The sequence below is a fragment of the Sapajus apella genome, unplaced genomic scaffold, assembly GCF_009761245.1.
Source record: "Sapajus apella isolate SASKATOON/1434 unplaced genomic scaffold, GSC_monkey_1.0 scaffold88, whole genome shotgun sequence".
NCBI classification, from domain to species: domain Eukaryota; kingdom Metazoa; phylum Chordata; class Mammalia; order Primates; family Cebidae; genus Sapajus; species Sapajus apella.
The window spans coordinates 6983242-6995730 of NW_022437028.1; the positions used below are offsets into that span (position 1 = coordinate 6983242).

Genomic DNA, 12489 nt, shown 5'->3' on the forward strand with positions numbered 1-12489 from the left:
CAGGTGTGAGCCACCATGCCCAGCTAATTTTGTACTTTTTTTTTTTTAGTAGAAATGCGGTTTCACCTTGTTGGTCAGGCTGGTCTTGAACTCCTGACCTCAAATGATCCACGCACCTCGGCTTCCCAAAGTGCTGGGATTACAGGTGTGAGCCACCGCGCCTGACCTCTTCTTTTCTTTTTCTTTCTTTTTTTTTTTTTGAGACAAGGTCTTGCTCTGTTACCCAGGTTGGATTACAATGGCCTGATCATGGCTCACTGCAGCCTGGAACTCCTGACCTCAAGCAATCCTCCTGCCTCAGTCTCCTGAGTAGCTGGGACTATAGGCACGTGCTGACAGGCGTGGCTCATTCATTCATTCATTCAACCATTGTAGAGATGGCATATCTCTATGTTGTCCAGGCTGGTCTCAAACCCCTGAGTTCAAGGGATCCTCCTGCCTCAGCCTACAGATTATATGTGTAATCCTCAAAGTGCTGAGATTATAGATGTGAGCCACCATGCCCAGCCAGTTTTCTCTTTGGATGAAGTCAGCTTAAAGACATCCCCCAGAAGCCTTCATGATGCTGTAGGGCAGGTGAGCCCAAAGGAGGGCTTAGCTGGCAAGGGCTCTGGGCTTCAGCCAGGAAGGAATTCAAGGGCGAGCGGGTGGTAGGGCAGAAGGCAGCTTTATGGAGACAGCAGTGTTACAGCTCCGTGACTGGTCTTGTCATGCACCACAGGCCGTGTGCTGACAGTAGATTAGGACAGTTCTGCACTCATATTTGTAACTACTTTTAATTACCTGTAGATTAAGAGGCAGCTTATGTGGAGATTTCCAGGGAAGGGTAGTAACTTTTGAGCTGTCAGATCATTGCTGTGGAAAGGGGTGGTAACTCCTGGGTGTTGCCATGGCAATGGTAAACTGACATGGCATGCTGGTGGGCATGTCTTATAGAAGGCTGCTTCTCTTCAGGCCATTTTAGCTAGTCTTCAATTTGGTCCAGTGTCTGAGCCCCAACTCCTAACCCAATGATGTTGTTACAGAGCCTGCCTTACAAAAGTTCACCAAGGGCTGGGCGCCGTGGCTCATGCCTGTAATCACAGCACTTTGGGGGGCCCAAGGCGAATGGATCTCAAGGTCAAGAGATCAAGACCATCTTGGCCAACAAAGTGAAATGCCGTCTCTACTAAAAATACAAAAATTAGCTGGGCATGGTGGTGGCACGCACCTGTAGTCCCAGCTACTCAGGAGAATGAGGCAGGAGAATTGCTTGAACCCAGGAGGCGGAGGTTGCGGTGAGCCGCGATAGCACCACTGCACTCTAACCTGGGTGATAGAGTGAGACTCGGTCTCAAAAAACATAAAATAAAATAAAATAAGAAAAGTTCACCAAGAGCATCAGCATAGGAAATCAACTGAAAATAAAATAACCAAACCCCACGCCAGCCACAATCCCACCGGACCCCTTACCTGTAATCATAAACTTAGTGCTTCTTGTTGATGGATACATACATTTCTTCGTGCTAGAGTTAAAATTCAGTATCTCTTTTTTTTCCCTTTTTTGCTTTTCTTTTACTTGATGGGGGCAGGTATAAAATTTAATATCTTAATTCAAACCCTCAGTTTAAAAAAATCTGATCTAGGCCGGGGATGGTGGCTCACACCTGTAATCCCAGAACTTTGGGAGGTTGAGGCAGGTGGATTACCTGAGGTCAGGAGTTTGAGACCAGCCTGGCCAACATGGCGAAACCTCATCTCTACTAAAAATGCAAAAATTAGCCAGGTGCGGTGGCATGTGCCTGTTATCCCAGCTACTCAGGAGGGTGAGGCAGGAGAATTGCTTGAACATGGGAGGTGGAGGTTGCAGTGAGCCTAGATTGTGCCATTGCACTCTAGCCTGGGCAATGTGAGTGAAATTCCATCTTAAAAAAAAAAAAAAAAAAAAAGCCAGGTGCAGTGGCTCATGCCTGTGATTCCAGAACTTTGGGAGGCCAAGGCAAGATCACCTGAGGGGTGAGGAGTTCAAGACCAACCTGGCCAACATGGTGAAACCCAATCTCTACTAAAAAAAAAAAATTAGGCCAGGTGCGGTGGCTCAGCTGAGGTGGGGAGTTCGTGACCAGCCTGGCCAACATGGAGAAACCCTGTGTCTAAAAATAAATAAATAAATAAATAAATAAATAAAATAAAATAAATAAATATTAGCTGTGTGTGGTGGTATGCACCTGTAGTCCCAGGTATTTGGGAGGATGAGACAGAAGAATCGCTTGAACTCGGGAGGTAGAGGTTGCAATGAGCCAAGATCATGCCACTGCACTCCAGCCTGATAGAATCAGACTCCCTTTCTTGTTGTTACAACGAATCCAACTTTCAATAACTCATCACAGAAAAACCAACTGATTATCTGTGGGAAACACTCTCAGTAATGTAAGCCATTAGAAATCTAAAACTCACATCAGTTAGACGGTGCATTAACATACTTTACTAACTCCCTGATATGTGAGGTAATAAAAGAGGCAATACCAAAAAAACCCACCAAGATTGTGTGTGTGTGTGCGCGCGTGTGTACTATTAAATTATCAATTCACTTGAGAAGGCAGAGAGAGTTTAGCACCAGCACAGAGCTTGTCCCCCGAGGACACACACTGGGAAATGGCCTTTCCTCTCTGGTCTCAGCCCAGGTCCAGCTGTCGGGTGTCACCTCGCTAACGACTCATGTCTTGAGCTTCACCTCTGCATCTGCACAGCCTGGATGCCCTTGGGCTCACAGGCTGCCTGACACCCCTCACCGATGGGGAAAGACAGATGTATGTTGCTCGAGGAAACCTCACAAATGTAGAATATCATTTTAGAAACATTTTACCTACAGCTATTACGGATATGGGGTTACAGTGTGCACTGATTTTGCAGGTCCATTTATCAACGTGTCTTGCCATGTGAAGTTCAGGGCAAATGCTATGTCGGTCTGTGTGCACCCGGAAGCCATGCTCACCTCTCCTTTTCTGCAAAGTCATTCTGTAACTTCTGTTCCTTCTCAAGAGCTATGGTTTCGGCTTGGTTCTTCAGTGTCTGTTCATATTCTCGGATTTTCTCTTTAAGTGCTTTTATCGTAACCTCTGCAGAAAAGAAAAAAAAACCTACAGTAAGAGAAGCACACAATTCCACATGGCTGTAGGTACAAGGATCTCATAACCTGGTAGGACCGTTGTGTTTTAAACCTTAGCTCTTCAAGTCTGACACAAAATCAATGGTTACGAGTCCCTTCGGAGGCCTTTTACTCCCTAAATGTTAAATTGAACTTTAAACGCTTAGGCTGAGGAGGATCAATGGATTTTGCTGAAAAGAAGAGCTATGGGCTGGATGCAGTGGCTCACGCCTGTAATCCCAACACTTTGAGAGGGCAAAGCAGGCAGATTATGAGGTCAGGAGTTCGAGAGCAGCCTGGCCAATATGGTGAAACCCCATCTCTACTAAAAATACAAAAATTAGCTGGGCAGGGTGGCGCACACCTGTAATCCCAGCTACTCAGGAGGCTGAGGCAGGAGAATGGCTGGAACCTGGGAGGCGGAGGTTGCAGTGAGCCGAGATCGCACCACTGCACTCCAGCTTGGGTGACAGAGCAAGACTCCATCTCAAAAAAAAAGAAAAAAGAAGAGCTATGGTTTCTCTCCTACAAGTCAAAAAAAAAAAGGAGGGTGGGAGGGTGGGGATGGAAATCAATGGTAAAATATCATATCAGCTTACTGATGAGTCTTAAGTTAGTCCTGTAACGGGGATAATTAATAAAGTCTTAGTGTGGGTTTCAGTACTTTCTCACACACACACAAACACAGTTCATAATGGTGTGTGCATTTTGGAAGAAGTGATCGAAGTGGAATCAGGAATGTCTATGGTACCCCATTCTCTATGATGTGACGACTTCATCCAAACCTCTCATGTACCCTGTAAATATAAACACCTACTATGTACCCACACAAATTAAAAATAAATAAATAAATAAAAAAAGAAGTCTACAGGCCAAGTGCAGTGGCTCACATCTGTAATCCCAGAGCTTTGGGAGGCCGAGGTGAGAGGATCCCTTGAGCTCAGGAGTTTGAGGCCATAACATAGTGAGCCCCACCTCTACAAAAAGCGCAAGAATTAGCTGGATGTGGTCTTTACTACAAAGGCCTTTAATACTGCTGGCGCACGCCTGCAGTCCCAGCTTGGGGACCTGGAGGCTGAGGTGGGAGGATGTCTTGAGCCCAGGAGTTTGAAGCTGCAATGAGCTATGATTATGCCACAGCACTTCAGCCTGGATGACAGATGAGACCCTGTTGAGAGAGAGAGAGAGAAACAGAGAAAGACAGACAGAGAGAGAAAGAGAGAGAGAGACAGACAGAAAAGCAAGCGAGCAAGCCGGCGTGGCCCTGCAGCTCTGCTGGTTCATAAGTTACAAGAAATGTGTGGTGCAAGGTGGATACAGCACGAGTCTTCTGGGCTGGAAGGGACCCCCCTGGAGCACCCTCCAGGCTGGTGGTCGTGGGCTTTGCGCGCAGAGCAGAGGGTGCATAGCAAGGGGGAAGATGCTCTGGTGACTGGTGCGTGGGCCGGAGGGTTCCTAGAGCGGGCCGTGAGCGCCGGCGGTGTGCGGCAGGCTGTCTGGGGAAAGCCCAGGCCCACGCGGCTCTGGTGAGTGGCTCCCGCACCACCAACTGCAAGTTCACAGACATCACCTCAATTGCCCATTCGGGGAGCATCAAAGTGGCCTTGATGAATATGGCAGACTGGTGGGTGGCTCTGGCGCAGGCCTGCTCCCCCTGCATCCTCTAGACACACCTATGCCTCTGCATGCTGGATGCGTTGTAAAGAAGTACCGTGGCCCCCGCCCCCAGGAGAGGGTACCTCTTAGGTAACGCTGCCTGCTGCTACAGATACACCTCTTAGCAGGCGAGGCTTATTTTCTTTGCGTTCCCAGTGTCTGCACAGGCTCGTGCTCAAGAAAGCACTGTGGCATGAATGAATGAAGGAGCCGAGGCCGGGCAGAGCTAGGGGAGGCCCAGACTGGGCTTGTGGCAATGCGGCTCCCTCTGGGGCAACAAGGTGTGCAACTCACATTCTTTCCTGCTTTCTGGGATGCACAGACCCTCCCTGGCCAGGGCAGGAGCACATCACCTGGGCGATTAACACCCACATGGCTTAGCACATACAAGCTAAAGGCTTTTTTTTTTTTTTTTTTTAAAGTAGAGTTTCACTCTGTTGCCTAGGCAGGAGTGCGGTGGCACAGTCTTGGCTCACTGTAACCTCCACTTCCTGGGTTCAAGCAATTCTCCTGCCTCAGCCTCCAGAGTAGCTGGGACTACAGGTGTACTCTACCATGCCTGGCTAATTTTGTATTAAAGGCTCTTTTGTTAAGAGAAGAGACTGGCCTTTTTCATTAGGTGGAACCCAGAGTGCTCTCCTTAGAGAGGGGGAATTCCACCAATGATCCCATCAGGGCACTGGAGAGGGACTGGGCACCTTTCTGCCCTTTGGCCTAGCTGTTCAGGGCCCGGAAGAAATGCTCTGTGCACACAATGGTTGGTGATACGTCCCTCTCAAGCCGTACAGGTAAGGCCAACGTGAGGCAAGAGCAGGTCAGCCCTGAAAACGCCCACACTGCTCCGCCACGTCAACGGTCCACACTCCTGCGTAAACATGCAACCGTTTTGCACTTTTTTTTTTTTTTAATTGAGACAGAGACTCGCTCTGTTGCCCAGGCTGGGGTGCAGTGGTGTGATCTCAGCTCACTGCAACCTCTGCCTCCCAGGTTCACGCAATTCTCATGCCTCAGCCTCCTGAACAGCTGGGACTAACAGGCGTGTGCCACCACACCTGGCTAATTTTTGTTGCCTTTTTTTTTTTTTTTTTTTTTTTAGTAGAGACGGAGTTTTACCATGTTGGCCAGGTTGGTCTCAAAATCCTGAACTCAAATGATCAGCCCACCTTGGCCTCCCAAAGTGCTGAGATTACAGGCACGAGCCACCACGCCAGCCTCATTTTTCCCTTCAAGGACTGGCTGGAAGTGGGTGGACAGTACCTGGACCCTAATGCTTGTTCCAGTGGGGATCCTCAGTGACACATCACAGCGTGTGACCTTGTCAGTGTGCTGGCTGTGCCCGATGAGGTCTCTTTGCCACCCTCTGGCCCCCGGTGGGCGCTCATGGACCAGCTCAGCCTCAGCCACAGGTCACTTCATCCTAGAGCCTCTGGCCTTCCTCTGGCCCAGGCTGCATCCCGGGCAGACTCTGACTGTCTCAGCAGGCCTCCCAGGCATGTGCAAGGGAGGAGCTGGCCAGCATAGCAGAGAGGGCTCTGAAGGGCTTGGCATTACCTGGGGCCTCCATTTACTCATCATTGCAGGGTGGGTGGGGCTGTGGCCCATGAGGTGGACGCTCACTCTCTGCTCTTTTTTTTTTTTTGAGAAGGAGTCTCACTCTCGTTGCCCACGCTGGAGTATAGTGGTGTGATCTTGGCTCACTGCAACCTCCATCTCCGGGGCTCAAGCAATTCTCCTGCCTCAGCCTCCTGAGTAGCTGGCATTACAAGCATGTGCCACCATGCCCAACTAATTTTTATATTTTTAGTAGAGATGGGGTTTCTCCATGTTAGTCAGGCTGGTCTCGAACTCCTGACCTCAGGTGATCTACCTGCCTCGGCCACCCAAAGTACTGGTATTACAGGTGTGAGCTACCGCACCTGGCCTGTGCTCTAACTTTTATTATGTACCTGATATAGTTTAGATGTCTGCCTCCTCCAAATCTCAGGTTGAAATCTGATCTCCAGTGTTGGAGACTGGGCCGAGTGGGAGGTGTCTGGGTCTTGGGGGCAAATCCCTAATAAATCGCTTGGTGATGAGTCACTGAGATTTGGTTGTTAATAAGAAGTCTGAGACCCCCCATCTCTCTTGCCTTGTGGCATGCTTGCTCCCCTTTCACCTCCTGCCATGAGTAAAAGCTTCCTGAAGACCCCCCAGAAGCCGGGCAGATGCTGGCGCCGTGCTCATACAGCCTGCAGAACCGTGAGCCAAATAACCCTTTCTTCATGTATTTTTTTTTTTTTTTTTTTTTTTGAGACAGAGTTTCGCTCTTGTTACCCAGGCTGGAGTGCAATGGCGCGATCTCGGCTCACCGCAACCTCCGCCTCCTGGGTTCAGGCAATTCTCCTGCCTCAGCCTCCTGAGTAGCTGGGATTACAGGCACGCGCCACCATGCCCAGCTAATGTTTTCTATTTTTAGTAGAGACGGGGTTTCACCATGTTGACCAGGATGGTCTCGATCTCTTGACCTTGTGATCCACCCGCCTCGGCCTCCCAAAGTGCTGGGATTATAGGCGTGAGCCACCGCGCCCGGCCTCTTCATGTATTTCTTTACAGCAACATACAACGCGCTCCAATCATATCTTTTTTTTTTTTCTTTAAGAGATAGTCTTATTATGTTGTCCAGGCTGGTCTTGAACTCCTGGCCTCAAGCGATCCTCTTGCCTGTCTCTCAAAGTGCTGGGATTATAGGCGTGACCCACTGTGCCAGCCCCTGCTCTAACTTTTTAATCATTTACACTACTGCTGTGATCATTACAAGTAATGTGCACCGCCTACCTTTCCAAATTAAGATAATTTTTTTTTTGAGATGGAGTTTTGCTCTGTTGGCCAGGCTGGAGTGCAATGGTGTGATCTCGGCTTACCGCAACCTCCGCCTCTCGGGTTTAAGCAATTTTCCTGCCTCAGCCTCCCGAGTAGCTGGGATTATAGGCATGCGCCACCACATCCAGCTAATTTTTTGTATTTTTAATAGAGACGGGATTTCTCCATGTTGTTCAGGCTGGTCTGAAACTCCCAACCTCAGGTGATCCACCCACCTCAGCCTCCCAAAGTGCTGGGATCACAGGCGTGAGCCACCGCGCCTGGCAGATCATTTTTATATTTGGAAGAGGAGGAAAGGAAATGACATTTTCTGGAGCTTGGGAAAACTTGTTATCCAAATAAAAGGGAGTACATTTCTGGCAAACACCACACTGCAGAATAAGCAGCAGGTGCTATTAAGTGCTAAGTGCTGCGTGTGTCCATGTTGAATCCCACACCAACCCTACCTGTATGAGAATTGCCTTCCCCAAAAAAGAGGCTTTTAGCCAAGTAGGATAACTTGCTGAAGGTCACACAGCTAGGTGGTGGCAAAGAAAGGACTCAAACCAGGCCTGTCTGCCTGCCTCCAGAGCTGTTCTTTTTTAGAGACAGAGTCTCACTCTGTCGCCCAGACTAGAGTGCGCTGGTGTGATCTTAGCTCACTGCAACCTCTACCTCCCAGATTCAAGCCATTCTCCCACCTCAGTCTCCCAAGTAGCTGAGATTATAGGCATGCCCCACCACGCCAGACTAATTTATGTAATTTTAGTAGAGACGGGGTTTTGCCATGTTGGCCAGGCTGGTCTTGAGCTCATGACCTCAAGTGATCTGCCCACCTAGACCTCTCTAACTGCTGGGACTACAGGCGTGAGCCACCGCACCTGGCCTGGAGCTGCTCTTAAATCTTGGACTCTGTAACTCATGAGACCTTTGAGGAGAGATCATTCACATTGAGCTTGGCTCCTGGCCAGCCCCTGTGCAAAGCCGTGGCCATTGGGAAGCTGATAATTGAGGCACTGGTGAGGTAAGGAGGAAAATCCCGCACAGCCCTGCAGGCTCCCGCCGGCACCACCCTCCAACAAAAGCAAACGTGAAAAAAAAAAAAGGCCAGAAAGAGGCTGGGCATGGCGGGACATACGCCTAGAGTCCCAGCTACTCAGGAGGCGAGGCGGGAGGATTGCTTGAGTCCAGGAGGTCAAGGTTCAGTGAGCTATGATCATGCGACTGTTCCCCAGCCTGGGTGACAGGGTGAGACCCTGAATCTGAAAAAAGAAACAAAACAAACCAAAAAAATCCAACAAACAAACCAGAGAGTAGATCTGTCAAAATTGGGTGCCAGATGACAATGAAGGGAAAACCCAGGATACTCCCCTTTAGGGCGGCGCGCCTATGAAAAAATGTGCGTACTTGCAGGTTACCTTTCTTTTTTTTTTTTTTTTTGAGATAGAGTCTTACTCTGTCGCCCAGGCTGGGGTGCAGTGGCATGATCTCGGCTCATTGTAGCCTCTACCTCCTGGGTTCAAGCGATCCTTCTGCCTCAGCCTCCTGAGTGCTGGGATTAAAAGCACACGCCACCATGCCCAGCTAATTTTTGTAATTTTAGTAGAGACGGGGTTTCACCATATTGGCTAGGCTGGTCTTGAACTCCTGACCTCGTGATCTGCCCACCTCAGCCTCCCAAAGTGCTGGTATTACAGGCGTGAGCCACCGCGCCCAGCACAGGTTACCTTTCACTGGAACAGTGGAGTGATTCTGGCAAGAAATGCTTCCTACAGGGGAAGGTAATACCTTCCTCAGAGCAGCTCCACGTTAGTAAGCTCAATGCCTCACCTTCTAGCAGGACAGAGCTATCCCTTCTGGTCCTAAAGGCTCACCGCTCTCAGTAGAGCCAAACAGAAGTGGCGTTTGGCTTCTCCAACTGCCTGTTACCTCATGCCCCCAAATCTCAGCAAGGAAGCCCTGCTGGCCTGAGGGCGTGAGTATCCCAGTGCCCACGCCGCAGAGGGTTGTGCTCAGAGGCCCTGGGCACCGCTGCCCCTCACAGCCCAGGCCTCTACCTCTGGTTCTTCCCACATCATCACAGATGCTTTCTGGATCCTTTCCACGGACAATTTCTCTTGCTGAGTCTGTCTGCAGTGTTTTTAAAGCCAAAGGACGCTTTTAAAAGTCTTTGCCAATTAACTTTTTTGTTGCTGTTGTTAAAGACTGGATCTTACTCTGTCACCTAGTCTGAGTGCGGTGTCATGATCGCGGCTCACTACAGCCTTGACCTCCTGGGCTCAGGCGATCCTCCCACCTCAGCCTCTTGAGTAGCTTGGGACCACAGGTGTGTACCACCATGCCCAGCTAATTTTCGATGTTCTATAAAGACAGGGTGTCACTAGGTTACCCAGGCTGGTCTTGAACTCCCGGCATCAAGCAATCTCCCACCTTGGCCTCTCAAAGTGCTGGGATTACAGGTGTGAAATCCACACATGGCCAATTAACTCTTTATCGAGGTCTCTGCAAATAGTCAATGGACATCCTCTCCTTTCTATCCAATTCCTCACCCACATTCCCAAACAAAAACAAACAGGCAGAATTATTCTTTGGAGCTGGCTGAACAACCTGCTGTCAGAGGTGGGCTCTGATTTTTCTTCAAGCGAAGGAAGCCAAGAGGCTTCAGGATCCTGAGTGCCTCTGGATTTTAGGCACAGGAGAGATTGCTGCGTTCTTCCCTGATGGGAAAAGCCAGGCAACCTTTGCCTTCTCTGTCTTGTTGATGGCTGGGCCAACACACCAAGAGGTTGTTTTCTATCATTAAATTCCTAATGAATAGGCGATACGGACAAGGCAACAGCAGCGCTTAAGCATGCAGCCTTTAAGATGTGTCCGAAGCCTTAATGTATCCGCGGCAATTATTAAATGACTTACTGTGTGTGACCCTTTGATCAGGAGCTGGCTTTCTGACAGGTGTCGCCTGGAGGCAACGCTCACCTGCCTTTCAAGAGGCAGACCCAATCATGTAATGATACAGGAAGTTTTCAAAGAATCCTGATCGGTCTCATCAGAGGGCAATAAAATCTTACGTGGTAGTTGTGAAGAGGAAAAGTTTTACTTGGAAATAGCTCAGGACGATTATCGTCTCTTTAACGACTCAGATTCCTGCCCCGCCCTGACTTTATGATGTGTATATTACAAGGAGAGCTGGTCCCAGAAGTATGGGAAAAGGCAATTAAAAAAAAAGAAAAGAAGAGAAAAGAAACGAAGAGAAAAGAGAAGACAAAGGAAGGAATGCATTTTCCACCAACCTTGATTCTTCACTTCGGCAAATTCCTTGTTGTATTCTTCCAGAGTTTCCCTAAGTTTCTGGTTCTCTGTTTCAATATCGTGCAGCCGCTGCACTTTGAGCTGGAGTTGCTGTCCAAGATCCAAAGCCGGTACCGGATCTGCACAACAGGAAAGCAGCCATCACCCCACTCTGGCCCCAAACATGCCCCCGTCACAGCAATACACGGGCTCAGAACGGGACTCCTGAGACGTCAGCTCCAGCGGGCTGCCCAGAGGCCACAGTCATGACCCTGCGGCCTCACCTCCCCCTGAAGGGGCCCTGCAGCCAGCCCCCTTGCTGGGTAAGGGGGTTCTCCGCTGCTTTACAAAAGATGAACCCAGCCCAAGGTCCTTGAGGTGTGAAAACGGGGTGGGAATAGTCATGAGATTCACTGGTATTTGCCGATTACGTGATTTTCATTCTTTGATCGGATAAGTAGAGAAATATACCAGGCAGCAGCCCCAGGAGATCAATGACATCCCCAGACATGCATGTGGAAGACAGACAAGTCCATGGACAGCTGCCCGGGTGTTTAAGGTTTCCAACGACTATGAAGTTGGAATAACAGATAACACCTGATGCCCTGAGAATGCCACACACTTCACGGGACACTTTATGGACATTCTGTCCTTTGGGCCTTACAACGATCTCGAGAAAGAGGCCTCAGAAGCTAAAGCCCAGGGTTGCAGAGTGACTCTCCTGAGGTCACCGGCTAATTGGTTGGTGCAGAGAATGTGTACCTAAGTCTGTCAGCTCCAAGTGATCATGCTTTTTTGTGTTTGTTTCAGACAGGGTCTTGCTCTGTTGCCCAGGCTGGAGTGCAGTGGCACAATCATGGCTCACTGCAGCCTCCGCCTCCTGGGCTCAAGCAATTGTCCGACCTTAGCCTCTTGAGCAGCTGAGACTACAGGCATGCACCACCACGCTGGGCTGATTTTTTTTATTTTTTGTATAAATGGGGTCTTGCTATGTTGCCTAGGCTGGTCTCAAACTCCTGCGCTCAAGGGATCTGCCCGCCTCAGATTCCTAAAGGATTTACAGGCATGAGCCACCCTGCCCAGACACGAGTGACCATTCTTTACAACAAGGAAGGTCACTTGGTGAAGCAGAGGGAAGAAACACGTAGGCTTTATAAAGAAGCCACCCCGTTTCATGACATGATCACTTTCCATCACCAGCCTCCTTCACTAATGAAGGGTGTTCAGAAGAGTCAGGGGTTCGTGGCTTCGGGTCCCAAGGCCGGAGACCCCAACCGAGGTCTACCATGCCTCAGTTAACACATCCAGAGGGAGGCTGGTGACCCAGCATGGCCCTGTGCTAGGCCAGCTGGCCAGGAGGCCACCACACTCCTGATGGTGATAAAGCACGGTGCAGCATGAGCTGAACAGCAGTCAGGCCGCTGATGAGGTCTTGTGGCCAATTCAAGGTCACATCTGCCAACAGATTCACTTGCAGAAAACTGGATTTTAATCCAAAGTCAGAAGTCACAGACCCGGAATTTACAGCACAGACTCAGGGCTCTTGCCTTTCCCGTGAATTCAACACAGGGTGGAGAGAC

General features: G+C 49.5%; 1 protein-coding gene across 15 annotated transcripts in view; it reads right to left on the reverse strand.

The window, feature by feature from the left end:
• CUX1 (cut like homeobox 1) overlaps positions 1-12489 on the reverse strand; it is a 470808-nt gene that overhangs the window by 178949 nt on the left and 279370 nt on the right. For all 15 annotated transcript variants that reach the window (XM_032255085.1, XM_032255084.1, XM_032255083.1 and 12 more), the window contains 2 exons: positions 10912-11049; positions 2975-3098 (listed from right to left, as the gene is read on the reverse strand). In XM_032255085.1, the coding sequence (XP_032110976.1) occupies positions 2975-3098; positions 10912-11049 (262 nt within the window). The remainder of the gene's footprint in view (positions 1-2974; positions 3099-10911; positions 11050-12489) is intronic.